Here is a 14,616-nt window from a genome sequence, read left to right as displayed (position 1 = left end):
AAAGATATAACAATTGTAAATATTTATCCTAACTTGCCAGCAGCCAATTATATAAACCAATTAATAACAAAATTAAAGAAACACACTGATAATAATACAGTAATAGTAGGGAACTTTTACACGCAACTTACAGCAGTAGACAGATCATCTAAGCAGAAGATGAACAAGGAAACAAGGGCTTTGAATGACACACTGAACCAGATGGACTTCACATATATATTCAGAACATTCCATCCTAAAGCAACAGAATACATATTCTTCTCAAGTGCACAGGGAACATTCTCCAGAAGAGATGACATACAGGGTCACAAATCAGGTCTCAACCGGTACAAAAAGACTGAGATTATTCCATGCATATTTTCAGACAACAATGCTTTAAAACTTGAACTCAATCACAATAGAAAATGTAGAAGGAATGCAAATACGTGGAGGTTAAAGAGCATACTACTAAAGAATAAATAGGTCAACCAGGAAATTAAAGAAGAATTTAAAAAACACACGGAAACAAATAAAAATGCAAACACCACAGTTCAGAACCTTTGGGATGCAGCAAGGGCAGTCCTAGGAGGGAAGTATATAGCAATATAGGCCTTTCTCAAGAAACAAGGAGAGTCTCAACTACACAACCTAACCTTACACCAAAAGGAGCTGGAAAAAGAACAGCAAATAAAGCCTAAATCCAGCAGGAGAAGAGAAATAATAAAGATTAGAGCAGAAATCAATGAAACAGAAATTAAAAGAAAAGAACAGACCAAAGAACTAGGAGCTGGTTCTTTGAAAGAATTATTAAGATTGATAAACCCTTAGCAAGACTTATCAAAAAGAAAAGGGAAAGACCCAAATAAATAAAATCATAAATGAAAAAGGAGACATCACAACCAACACTAAGGAAATACAAACAATTATAAGAACATATTATGAGCAACTATATGCCAACAGATTAGGCAATCTGGAAGAAATCGATGCAATCCCAGAAACATATAAACTACCAAAACTGAAACAGGAAGAAATAGAAACCCTGAACAGACCCATAACTAGCAAAGAAATTGAAGCAGTAATCAAAAACCTCCCAACAAACAAGAGTCCAGGGCCAGATGGCCTCCCAGCAGAATTCCACCATTCATTTTTTTTTAAAGATTTTATTTACGTATTTGACAGAGAGAGACACAGCGAGAGAGGGAACACAAGCAGGGGGAGTGGGAGAGGGAGAAGCAGGCTTCCCGCTGAGCGGCAAGCCTGATGCGGGGCCTGATCCCAGGACCCTGGGACCATGACCTGAGCCGAAGGCAGACACTTAATGACTGAGCCACCCAGGCGCCCCTCCACCAAACATTTAAAGAATTAATACCTATTCTTTTGAAGCTGTTTCAAAAAGCAGAAAGGGAAGGAAAACTTCCAAACTTATTCAATGAGGGCAGTATTACTTTAATCTCAAAAGCAAAGACCCCATCAGAAAGGAGAATTACAGACCAATATCCCTGATGAACATGGATGCAAAAATTCTCAACAAGATACTAACTAATGGGATCCAATAGTCCATTAAAAGGATTATTCATCACGCCCAAGTGGGATTTATTCCTCGTGTATAAGGTTGGTTCAACATCCACAAGTCAATGTGATACACAACAGTAATAAAAGAAAGGACAAGAACCATACAATCCTCTCAATAGATACAAAAAAGCATTTGAGAAAATTCAGCATCCTTTCATGATAAAAACTTTCTGCATTGTAGGACTAGAGGGAACAAACCTTAATAATATTAAAAGCCATATACAAAAAACCCACAGCAAATATCATCCTGAAAAACTGAGAGCTTTTCCCCTAAGGTCAGGAACATGTCAGGGATGTCCACTACCACCACTGTTGCTCAACAAAGTACTAGAAGTCCTAGCCTCAACAAACAGACAACAAAAAGAAATAAAAGGCATCCAAATCACCAAAGAAGAAGTCAAACTTTCATTCTTCACACATGACATGATACTCTATGTTAAAAACCCAAAAGACTCCATGCAAAAATTGCTAGAACTCATACGGGAATTCAACAAAGTGGTAGGATACAACATCAATGCACAGAAGTCTGCTGCATTTCTACACACTAACAATGAGGCAAAAGAAAGAGAAATCAAGGACTTGATCCCATTTACAACTGTACCAAAAACCGTAAGATTTCTAGGAGTAAACCTAACCAAGGAGCTAAAGGATCTGTACTCTCTAAACTATAGAACACTCGTGACACAAATTGAGGAAGACAAAAAGAAATGGCAAAACATTCCATGCTCATGGATTGGAAGTACAAATAATGTTAAAATGTCTGTGCTACCCAGAGCAATCTAAACATTCAGTGTAATCCCTATCAAAATACAATCAACATTTTTCACAGAGCTGGAAGAAATAATCCTATAATTTGTATGGAACCAGAAAAGACCCCAAATAGCCACAATAATGTTGAAAAAGAAAAACAAAGCTGGTAGCATCACAATTCCAGAGTTCAAACTGTTACAAAGCTGTAATCATAAGACAGTATTGGGCGCCTGGGTGGCTCAGCCAGTTAAGCATCTGCCTTTGGCTCAGGTCATGATCCCAGAGTCCTGGGATCGAGTCCACATCAGGCTCCATGCTCAGCAGGGAGTCTGCTTCTCCCTTCACTTATGCTGCTCATGCTTGGTCTCTCTCTCTCTCTCAAATAAATAAATAAAGTTGTTTAAAAAAATCACCAAGACTGTATGGTACTGGCACAAAAACAGACACATAGATCAATGGAACAGAACAGAGAACCCAGAAATGGACCCTCAACTCTATGGTCAACTAATCTTTGACAAAGCAGGAAAGAATATCCAGTGGAAAAAAGTCTCTTCAACAAATGGTGTTGGGAAAATTGGATAGCCACATGTAGAGGAATGAAACTGGACCACTTGCTTATACAATACACAAAAATAGACTCAAAATGGATGAAAGACCTAAATGTGAGACAGGAATCCATCAAAATCCTAAAGGAGAACACAGGCAGCAACCTCTGTGACCTGGCCACAGCAACTTCTTGCTAGACATGTCTCCAAAGGCAAGGGAAACAAAAAGCAAAAATGAACTATTAGGACTTCATCAATATAAAAAGCTTTTGCACAGCAAAGGAAACAGAAAAAGTAAACGACAACCTACAGAATGGGAGAAGATATCTGCAAATGTCTTATCAGATAAAGGGCTAGTATCCAAAAACTATAAAGAACTTCTCAAACTCAACACCCCAAAAAACAAATAATCTAGTCAAGAAACAGGCAGAAGACATGAACAGACATTTCTGCAAAGAAGACATCCAAATGGCCAACAGACACATGAAAAAATGCTCAACATCACTCAGCATCAGAGAAATACAATTCAAAACCACAATGAGATACCACCTCACACCAGTTAGAATGGCTAAAATTAACAACTCAGGAAACAACAGATGTTGGTGGGGATGTGGAGAAAGGAGACCCCTCTTATACTGTTGGTGGGAATGCAAAGTGGTACAGCCATTCTGGGAAACAGTATGGAGGTTCCTCAAAAAGTTAAAAATAGAGCTACCCTTTGACCCAGCAGTTACACTACTAGGTATTTGTCCAAAGGATACAAACATAGTGGTCAAGGGGCACATGCACCCCAATGTTTATAGCAGCAATGTCTACAATAGCCAAAATATGGAAAGAGCCCAGATATCCATCAGCAGATGAATGGATAAAGAAGATGTGGTATAGATACAGTGTGATAGTACTCAGACAACAAGAATGAAATCTTACTATTTGCAACAACATCAATGCAACTAGAGGATATTATGCTAAGTTAAATAAGTCAGTCAGAGAAAGACAAATATATGATTTCATTCATATGTGGAATTTAAGAAATAAAACAGATAAACATAGCGGAAGGGAGGGAAAAATAAAATAAGACAAAATCAGAGACAGAGACAAACCATATGAGACTCTTGACTCCAGGAAGCAAACTGAGGGTTGCTGGGGCGGGGGGGGAACGGGGGGCAACTGGGTGATGGGCATTGAGGAAGGCACTTGATGTAATGAGCACTGGGTGTTATATGTAACTGATGAATAACTAAATTTTACCTCTGAAGCTAATAAAACAAACAAACAAAACTTCTTGTGGCCGGGAGAAGATGGCAGAGTGGGAGGATCCTAAGCTCACCTTGTCCCATGGACACAATGAGTCAGCACCTACATGTATTGCACACTAACTCTGAAAATAACCTGAAGACTGGAGAACAGATCTTACACAGCTAGTCATAGATAGAAGACTACATCAAAAAGGGTAGGAGGCATGGAGATGTGGTTGGAAACCAAACCCCCAGTGCAACTAACCACAAAAAGGAGGAAGAGCAGAAATCAATGAAACAGAAATCAAAAGAAAAGTAGAACAGATCAAGGAACTAGGAGCACAGAGGAGTAAGGCAGTCAATCAGATCCCACAAAGTGCTTCCCTGGCCCTGGGGGCCCACACTGGGAAGATGAGTCCCTATAACATCTTGCTCTGAAAATCAGTGGGTCTGAACTCTGGGAGAGCAAGAAGGAAATAGGAAAATGAGTCCCTGTCCTCAAAGAGTCAGCACACTAAATAACTCAGTCTGAAATATAAATATAAGCAGCAGTTTGAAAAGCACCTGGGGTATACGTGATGGAATTTTATTCACTAATTTTAGGATATATGCTGGAGGGGCAGGGATCTACAGATTTCTGTGGGAACAAAAGTGCTGGCAGGCACGATTTATATTGCCCTCCCCAGCCTACACAGTCACACACTTGTGGGAGCCAGTTCAAACACTTTCAACCTACCTTGTTACTGTCACATGCCCAGCCCTGGTGTTCCCCTGTAGACCTGCCCCACTCAACCCACTCACCTTGGCAGGTATCCCTCCAAAGTGGCTCCTGCCCCACCACACCTGGCAGGCAGCCTCAGCTGGAACCTCCAAAGTGACTCCTGCCCTGGGACGGGGAGGAAATAACCACACACAACAGCATCCCTGCAATTCCTAGAGCTGAGCCTCTTAGATGACTATGCAAAGAGCCAGCCCTGCCCTTCCCTGCATCTGCAGCTATCACAGAACCTAGCTGTAGACAACGAGGGTTGGGGCCAGACCCACCCAACAGCAAGCTCGTGAATGCTGCAGCAGGGCCTCTGAACAGTGTGGGAAGAAAACCCTGCCCGGTGCAGCTGCAGTAAGTGAAGGAGGTCACTGAAGCCAGATGGGCTGAGGGCCAGCCCTGCCCACCAGCATGCCCACAGTCATCATAGCTCATCCACAAAAGGAGGGCACATGCAGCTCACACAGGAAGCACCTGGTTCTGGTGAACAGGGGTGGTTGTGCTACAGGGCACCATGAGGCCTCTTCTACACAAGGCCACTACTTTCAAGACTAGGAGATGTAGTTGACCTACCTAATACACATTAACAAACACAGAGAAATAGACAAAACAAGGAGACAGAGGAATGTGTCCCAAATAAAAGAACAAGGCAAAATCACAGAAAAAGAGTGAAACAAAGAGGACATAAGCAGTATGCCCAATAAAGAATTCAAAGTAATGGTCGTAAATGTATTCACTGGACTTGAGAAAAGAGTGGATGAACTCAGTGAGAACTTCAACAAAGAGATAAAAAAATATAAAAAAAAGAACCAGACAGAGCTGAAAAACACAATAACTGAATTAAAAAATACATTAGAGGGAATCAACAGCAGATTGGGAGACACAGAAGAATGGATCAGCAATCTGGAAGACAGGGTAATAGAAAGCAACAAAACTGAACAGGAAGAAAGATAAAAGAGTAATTAAGAAAGAGAACAGCTTAAGGGACCTCTATGACATCATCAAGTGTAATAACATTTGCATTATAAGGATACCAGAAGGAGAAGAAAGAGAGAAGGGGCAGAAAAAATTATTTGAAGAAATAATAGCTGAAAACTTCTCTAATATGGGGAAGGAAAGACATCCAGGTCTAGGAAGCACAGAAAGTCCAAAACAAGATGAACCCAAGTAGATCTACACAAAGACACATAATAATTAAAATGACAGAAATTGGGGTGCCCAGGTGGCTCAGTCATTAAGCGTCTGCCTTTGGCTCAGGTCACAATCCCAGGGTCCTGGGATCGAGCCCTGCATCAGGCTCCCTGCTCAGCGGGAGGCCTGCTTCTCCCTCTCCCACGCCCCCGCTTGTGTTCCCTCTGTCTCGCTGTTTTTCTCTCTGTCAAATAAATAAATAAAAATCTTTAATAAAAAATAAAAAATAAAATGACAGAAATTAATAATAAAGAATTTTAAAAGCAGCAAGAGAAACAAAAACAGTTACATACTAGGGAAACCCAATAAGGCTACTAGCTGATTTTTCATCAGAGACTTTGCAGGCCAGAAGGGAATGGCATGATATATTCAAAGTGCTGAAAGAAAAAAAACCTACAACCAAAAATACTCTACTGGGCAAGTTTATCAACAGAACTAAAGAACAGATAAAGAGTTTCTGAGATAAAAAGAAGTTAAAGAGGTCCATCATGACTAACCCAAACTTACGATAAATGATGAGGGAATTCTTTAAGTGGAAAAAGGCCATAACTAGAAGTAAGAAAAATATAAAATGAAGAAATTTCAATGGTGAAAGCAAAAATATAGTAAAGGCAGTAGATTACTCACTTATAAAGCCAGCATGGAAGTTAAAACACAAAAGAAGTAAAATCAATTATATCTACAAAAATTACTCAAGGGTTACACAAAAACTTAAAAAAATGTAAAACAGGACATCATAACCCAAGCATTACACTAGCCAAATCCATCAAACCACAAGGGAAGAGAAGAAGAAAATAAGGAAAAGAGAAGTATAAAGACAACCAGAAAAAATTAACAAATGGCAATAAGTACATACCTATCAATAATTACTTTAACTGGACTAAATGCTCTAATCAAAATATATATGGTAACTGAATGGATTAAAAAAAAAAACAAGAACAATCTATGTGCTGCCTACAAGATACTCATTTCAGACCTAAAGACACACACAGACTGAAAGTGAAGGAGTGGAAAAGATATTCCATGAAAATGGAAGCAGGAAAAAAATCCAGGTATACTTAAATCAGAGAAAATAGACTTAAAACAGAAGACTGTAAAAAGACATTACATAATGATAAAAAGATCAACAAGAGAATATAACAATTGTAAATATGCACCCAACATAGGAGCACCTAAATAAATGAAACAAACATTAACAGATATAAAGGGAGAAACTGACAGTAATGCAATAATAGTAGGGGATGTTAACATCCCACTGACATCAACGGATAGACCACTCAGACAGGGGGCGCCTGGGTGGCTCAGTCGTTAGGCGTCTGCCTTCCGCTCTGGCCATGATCCCAGAGTCCTGGGATCGAGCCCCGCATCGGGCTCCCTGCTCGGCTGGAGGCTTGCTTCTCCCTCTCCCACTCCCCCTGCTTGTGTTCCCTCTCTCTCTGTCAAATAAATAAATAAATAAATCTTAAAAAAAATTAAGATCACTCAGACAGAAAATCAATAAAAAAACAGTAGCTTTGAATGACACATTAGACCAGATGGACTTAACAGACATATATAGAACATTTTATCTAAAAAAAATCCAGCAGAATACACATTCTTTTCAAGTGCACATGGAATATTCTCCTAAACAGATAATAAATTAGGCTAGACACGAGTCTCAAAATTTAAGACGATTGGAATCATATCAAGCATCTTTTCTTGTTTTTAATTTAAATTCAATTTGCCGACAAATAGTACATCATTAGTTTTGATATAACGTTCAATGATTCATTGGTTGCGTCTAACACCCAGTGCTCATCACATCACGTGCACTCCTAAATGCCCATCACCCAGTTACGCCATCCCCCCACCCACCTCCCTTTCCGCAACCCTCAGTTTGTTTCCCAGAGTCAAGAGTCTCTCAGGGTTTGTCTCCCTCTCTGATTTCTTCCCAGTTTTCCCTCCCTTCCCCTATTGTCCTTTGCACTATTCCTTATATTCCACATATGAGTGAGACTATAATGATAACTGTCTTTCTCTGATTGACTTATTTCACTTAGCATCATACCCTCCAGTTCCATCCATGTTGATGTAAATGGTAGGTATTCACCCTTTCTGATGGCTGAGTAATATTCCATTGTATATATTCAAGCATCTTTTCAATCACAATGGTATGAAAGTAGAAATCAATTACAAGAAAAAAACTAGGAAAAAACACAAAGACATGGAACCTAAAAAAATATGCCACCAAACAACCAATGGGTTAACAAAAAAGTCAAAAAGGAAACTGAAGAATATATGGAGACAAATGAAAATCGAAAAATAACAGTCCAAAATCTTTGGGACACAGTAAAAGCAATTCCAAGTGGGAAATTTATAGCAATAAAGACCTACCAAAAGAAATAAAAAAAAAAAACCAATCTAACCTTCACTTAAAGGAACTAGAAAAAGAAGAGCAACAAAAGCCCAAAGTTAGTAGAAGAAAGTAAATAATTAAGATTAGAGCAGAAATAAAGATATAATAAAGACCAAAAAAAAGACAATAGAAAAGATCAATGAAACCAAGAGCTGGTTTTCTGAAAAGATGAAAAAAATTGATAAACCTTTATCAGACTCATCAACACAAAAAGAGAGGATGCAAATATATAAAATCAGAAATGAAAGAGGAGAAATAAAAACCAAAACCACAGAAATACAAAGGATTATGAAAGAGTATTATTGAAAATTATAGGTCAACGATTTGGACAACCAAAGAAAAAACTGATAAATTCGTAGAAATGTACAATCTTCCAAAGTGCATCAGGAAAAAATAGAAAATTTGAACAGACTCATTACTAGTAATGAAATTAAAATGGTCATCAAAAAAAACCCTCCCAACAGTGGCACCTGGGTGGCTCAGTCGGTTAAAGCGACTGCCTTCCGCTCAGGTCATGATCCCACAGTACTGGGATCAAGCCCCATGTCGGGCTCCCTGCTCAGCTGGGAGTCTGCTTCTCCCTCTCCCTCTGCCCACCCCCTTGCTTGTGCATGCATGCTCACTTTCTCCCTCTCAAATAAAAAAATAAAATCTTAAAAAAATTCCCTCCTAACAAAGAGAAATCCAGGACCAGATGGCTTAACAGGTGAATTTTACACCAAACATTTAAAAAAAGCATTAATACCTATTCTTAAAATATTCCAAAAAATAGAAGAGGAAGGAAATCTTCCAAATTTACTTACTCTATGAGGCCAGCATTACCCTGAACGAAAACCAGATTAAAGACACTACAATAAAGAAAACTACGGGCCAGTATCTCTGATAAACACAGACACAAAAATCTTCAAAATATTACCAAACTGAATTCAACAATGCATTAAAAGGATCATTCACCACAATCAACTAGAATTTATTCTAGGGACGCAAGGATGATTCCATATTCACAAATCGACGTAATACATCACATTAACAAGAGGATGGATTAAAAACTACGTAATAATCTCAGGGTGCCTGGGTGGCTCAGTCGTTAAGCGTCTGCCTTCAGCTCAGGTCATGATCCCAGAGTCCTGGGATCAGGCCCCGCATCGGGCTCCCTGCTCAGTGGGAAGCCTGCTTCTCCCTCTCCCACTCCCTCTGCTTGTGTCCCCTCTCTCACTATGTCTCTCTCTGTCAAATAAAGAAAATCTTTAAAAAAAAAAAAAAACAACTATGTGATAATCTCAACAGATGCAGAAAAAGCATCTGACAATATACATCTGTTCACGACGGAAACTCTCAGCAAAGTGGCTTTAGAGGGAACATACCTCCACATAATAAAGGCCATATATGAAAAACCCACAGCAAACATATTCAATGGTGAAATTAACTAAAAGTTTTTCCTCTAAGATCAGCAACAAGTTAGGGATATCCACTCTTGTCACTTTTATTCAACAAAGTACTCGAAGTCCCAGCCACAGCAATGAGACATGGAAAAGAAATAAAAGATATCCAGGGCACCTGGGTGGCTCAGTCAATTAAGTGTCTGCCTTTGGCCTGGGTCATGATTTCAGGGTCCTGGGATTGAGTCCCACATCGGGATCCCTGCTCAGTGGAGAGTCTGCTTCTCCCTCTGCCCCTAGTCCCCCCACTCATGTGTGCTCTCTCTCTCTCGCAAAAATAAATAAAATCTTTAAAAAAAAGAAATAAAATATATCCAAATTGGTAAGAAGTAAAACTGTCACTATTTTCAGAGGACATGATACTATATATAGAAAAACTTAAAGACCCCACCAAAAATATATTAGTACTAGTAATGAATTCAGTGATGTTGTAGAATACAAAATATACAGAAATCTGTTGCATTTCTATACACTAATAGCTAAGTAGCAGAAAGAAAAATTAAGAAAACAATCCCATTTACAATTATACCAAAAAGAATAAAATACCTAGGAATAAATACAACTGAAGAGGTGAAAGACCTTTACTCTGAAAACTATAACACACTGGTGAAAGAAATTGAAGACAACACAAATGGAAAAATATACCATGCTCAATGACTGGAAGAGTATTGTTAAAATGTCCATACTACCCAAAGCAATCTACAGATTCAATGCAATCCCTATCAAAATACCAACAGCATTTACCACAGAACTAGAACAAATACCCCTAAAATTTGTATGGAACCACAAAAGACCCCAAATAGCCAAAGCAATCTTGAGAAAAAAGAACAAAGCTGGATATATCACAATCCCAGATTTCAAGATATACTACAAGGTTAGATAATCAAAACATTATGGTACATATACATATACAGACACATAGATCAATGGAAGAGAATAGAGAGCCCAAAAATAAACCCAGGCTTATATGGTCAATGAGTCTATGACAAAGGAGGCTAGAATATACAAAGGGGAAAAGACAGTCTCTTCAACAAATCGTGCTGGTAAAACTAGACAGCTACATGAAAATGAAACTAGACCACTTTCTTACATCATATACGAAAATAAACTTAAAATGGATTAAAGACCTAAATGAAACCATGAAACCATGTATCTAAAGGAAAACATACACAGTAATTTCTTGGACATTGGCCATAGAAACATATTTATGTATATATCTCCTCAGGCAAGGGAAATTAAATAAAAAATAAATTATTGGACTATACCAAAATAAAAAGCTTTTGCATAGTGAAAGAAACCAACAAAATGAAAAGGCAACCTACTGAATAGAAGATATCTGCAAATGACATATACAGTAAGGGGTTAATATCCAAACTACATAAAGAACTTACAGGGGCGCCTGGGTGGCTCAGTCGTTAAGCGTCTGCCTTCGGCTCAGGTCATGATCCCAGGGTTCTGGGATCGAGCCCCGCATCGGGCTCCCTGCTCAGCAGGAAGCCTGCTTCTCCCTCTCCCACTCCCCCTGCTTGTGTTCCCTCTCTCACTGTGTCTTTCTCTGTCAAATAAATAAATAAAATCTTTAAAAAAAAAAAAAAAAAAGAACTTACATAACTCAACACCAAAAAGAACCAAATAATCCAATTTAAAAATGGGCAGAGACGGGGCGCCTGGGTGGCTCAGTCGTTAAGCGTCTGCCTTCAGCTCAGGTCATGATCCCAGGGCCCTGGGATCGAGTCCCATATCGGGATCCCTGCTCAGCGGGAAGCCTGCTTCTCCCTCTCCCATTCCCCCTGCTTGTGTTCCTGTTCTTGCTATCTCTCTGTCAAATAAATAAAATCTTAAAAAAAATAAAAATAAATAAATAAAAATGGGCAGAGAACCTGAATAGACATTTTTCCAAAGAAGACATACAGATGGCCAACAGATACATGAAAAGATGCTCAACACCACTAATCATCAGGGACATGCAAATCAAAACCATAATGAGATATCACCTCACACCTGTCAGGATGGCTCAAATAAAAAAGACAAGAAATAACAAGTGTTGGTGAAGATGTGGATAAAAGAGAACCCTTGTGCACTGTTGGTGGAAATGTAAATTGGTGCAACCAGTATGGAAAACAGTATGAAGCTTCCTCAAAACATTAAAAATGGAAATACCACATGATCCGGGAATTGCACTATTGAGTATTTACCTAAAGAAAATGAAAACACTAGCTAGAAAGGATATATGCATTCCTATTTATTGCAGAGACATCTATAATAGCCAAAATATAGAAGCAACCCACATGTCCATCGATAGATTAATGGATAGAAAAGATATGACATGTATGCATGTATGTACACACACACACACACACATATTACTCAGTCATAAAAAAGAATGAAATTTTGCCATTTATGACAACATGGATGGACCTAGAGGGTATTATGCTAAGCGAAATAAGTCAGACAAAGAAAGACAAATACCATATGATATCACTTATATGTGGAATCTAAAAAACACACCCACAAACAAACAGACTCAGAAATACAGAGAACAAAAGTGGTTAGTTGCCAGAGGGAAGGGCGGATGCGCAAAATAGGTGAAGGGGATTGAGAGGAACAAACTTCTGGTTATAAAATAAGTAAGTCACAGAAATGTAAAGTATAGCACAGTGTATACAGTCAATAATATCGTAATAACCTTGTGTGGTAATGGATGGTGACTACCCTTATCATGTTGAGCACTAAGTAATGTATGGAACTGTCAAATCACTATGTTGTACACCTGAAAGCAATATAACATTATATACCCAGTATACTTAGATAACAATGAATATATAAATAAAACTTCTTGTGGCTATTGAAAAAGATATATTCCACTTTATCTATAGTTAACTTATCCTTACTTAATAAAATAAGCCAAAGATCTTACCATCTGAAATACATCAGAGCCTTCATCAAAATCCACCATAGCAAAAAATATCCTGTTGGTAAATGCACTGGAGTATCGCCAGGAGTTTGCCAGGATCTGGAATTCTTCATCAGCTTGCCTGGATACAATCAGATTTGTGAAGATAACATATAAAACACTTTTAAAAGCAATCTAATTTATCAGCAGTAAAACAGAGCCAAAGAGGGGCGCCTGGGTGGCTCAGTTGGTTAAGCGACTGCCTTCGGCTCAGGTCATGATCCTGGAGTCCCAGGATCGAGTCCCGCATCAGGCTCCCTACTCAGTGGGGAGTCTGCTTCTCCCTCTGACCCTCCTCCCTCTCATGCTCTCTCTCTATCATTCTCTCTCTCTCTCAATAAATAAATAAATAAAAATCTTTAAAAAAAAACAAACAAAGAAGCAATAGCAGTTTTTCCAATTGGGGAAATATTTTGAGAGGTATAGAGACAGAGAGGGAGAGAGAGAGAGAGAGAAACAAACACCAGTCAGGTTCTGCTGACAGGGTTAGGACAAACCTTGGAAAATATTGCCATTGTTTTGGCATAAGAGAAGCCTTATCCTAAGTGTTGGGGATTTCAACAGAAAGTAGATCCTTGACTAAGCTTTACACTTTGGGCTTGTTTCTTATCTCAAAGCTCTTTAAGTAGTCATTGGTAAAATCCAGCTAACTGTCTGTACAACAATTTTTAATACCCTAAATTTCTTTTAAGTGTTCAAAGACAAGGTTCAAGTATTTCCAGAGGAAGTAGACTATAACAGTAACCCATTTTATAAATCTAACATATAACATGCTATTATTTAGTAAATAAAAATACAGTCAGATGAATTATCAGGGTGAAAGATAAAAAGAATCTAGGGAATTGAGATTAATTGAAACCTCAAGTCATGTTTGACTTTTCCCTTATTGCCCATATGCTTTCAGTTTCCAAGATGTGATAATTCTTCATTTGTGATTATCTTTTAACTCCAACCCTTCCCATTTATTTTTATTGCTATCAGCTAAAGGCAGATGTTTAATATCTGACATTAGAATATTAAAATACTGACTCTAGTTTCTCCTCTTCCAATCATTCTTATGCTGCAATATACATCAGTCTTCTTAAATTACTAGTTTTCTGAAACTCCTACTCTTCTCCGAAGCCATTGTTGTTTTTCTACTACCTTCGGAACAGTCTCCACGCTTTTTCACTGGTTATTCAAGGTTCTTTATCATCCAGTTCCAATAAGGCACCTAACTTTTACGTAGCCTTACTACTAATCAATATAAAACAGGATCTCTTAATTCCAGCATTTTATTTACCACCATCTCTGTACCCTTGCACACATCTTTACTTCTAACCAAAATATCCCACTTCTATCTAAATCTGATCCATCTGTATAGCCCTAATACAAATCCTTTCTTCTCCATTAGACCAACCCTAATCTTCCTGTTATATGTCCTCCCTGAAATTTTATAGTATTTATTATGCACATAACCCATTTGGTACTTAGTTATAAATTGCCTTATATTGCCAGCTAAATTTTCACGTGTGGAACTCATTTCCCTAGCCATATGATAAGGTAGGGCATCTTATACTTCTCATCCTGATAGCACCAAATATATAGTATTATACACATTGCTGTTAATTTTTATTTTTTGAATGAGTTTAGGAAAATGCGAGCTAATTTTAAATTCGGTCTTATAGAAAGTAAGATACTAATAAAAACTTAGGTTAATAATAAATGTCATTAATTTGCATTTAGTACAGAATTATGAAGGAGTTTGTGTTTGTTCCCTAACATTTTTGTATACTCCTGATTGCTGAAATG

The 14,616-nt window shown here is 38.2% G+C and overlaps 1 protein-coding gene across 2 annotated transcripts in view; it reads right to left on the bottom strand.

Annotated features, from left to right (window-relative positions):
- The window catches only part of MAGT1 (magnesium transporter 1), a 62,820-nt gene that overhangs the window by 35,472 nt on the left and 12,732 nt on the right, over positions 1 to 14,616 (bottom strand). For both annotated transcript variants that reach the window (XM_078065030.1, XM_078065031.1), the window contains one exon: positions 12,790 to 12,907. In XM_078065030.1, the coding sequence (XP_077921156.1) occupies positions 12,790 to 12,907 (118 nt within the window). The remainder of the gene's footprint in view (positions 1 to 12,789; positions 12,908 to 14,616) is intronic.

This window comes from Halichoerus grypus, chromosome X (assembly GCF_964656455.1).
Source record: "Halichoerus grypus chromosome X, mHalGry1.hap1.1, whole genome shotgun sequence".
NCBI classification, from domain to species: Eukaryota; Metazoa; Chordata; class Mammalia; order Carnivora; family Phocidae; genus Halichoerus; species Halichoerus grypus.
The sequence above is the reverse complement of the archived record's forward strand: the minus strand, read 5'-3'. Positions and strand labels throughout refer to the sequence as shown.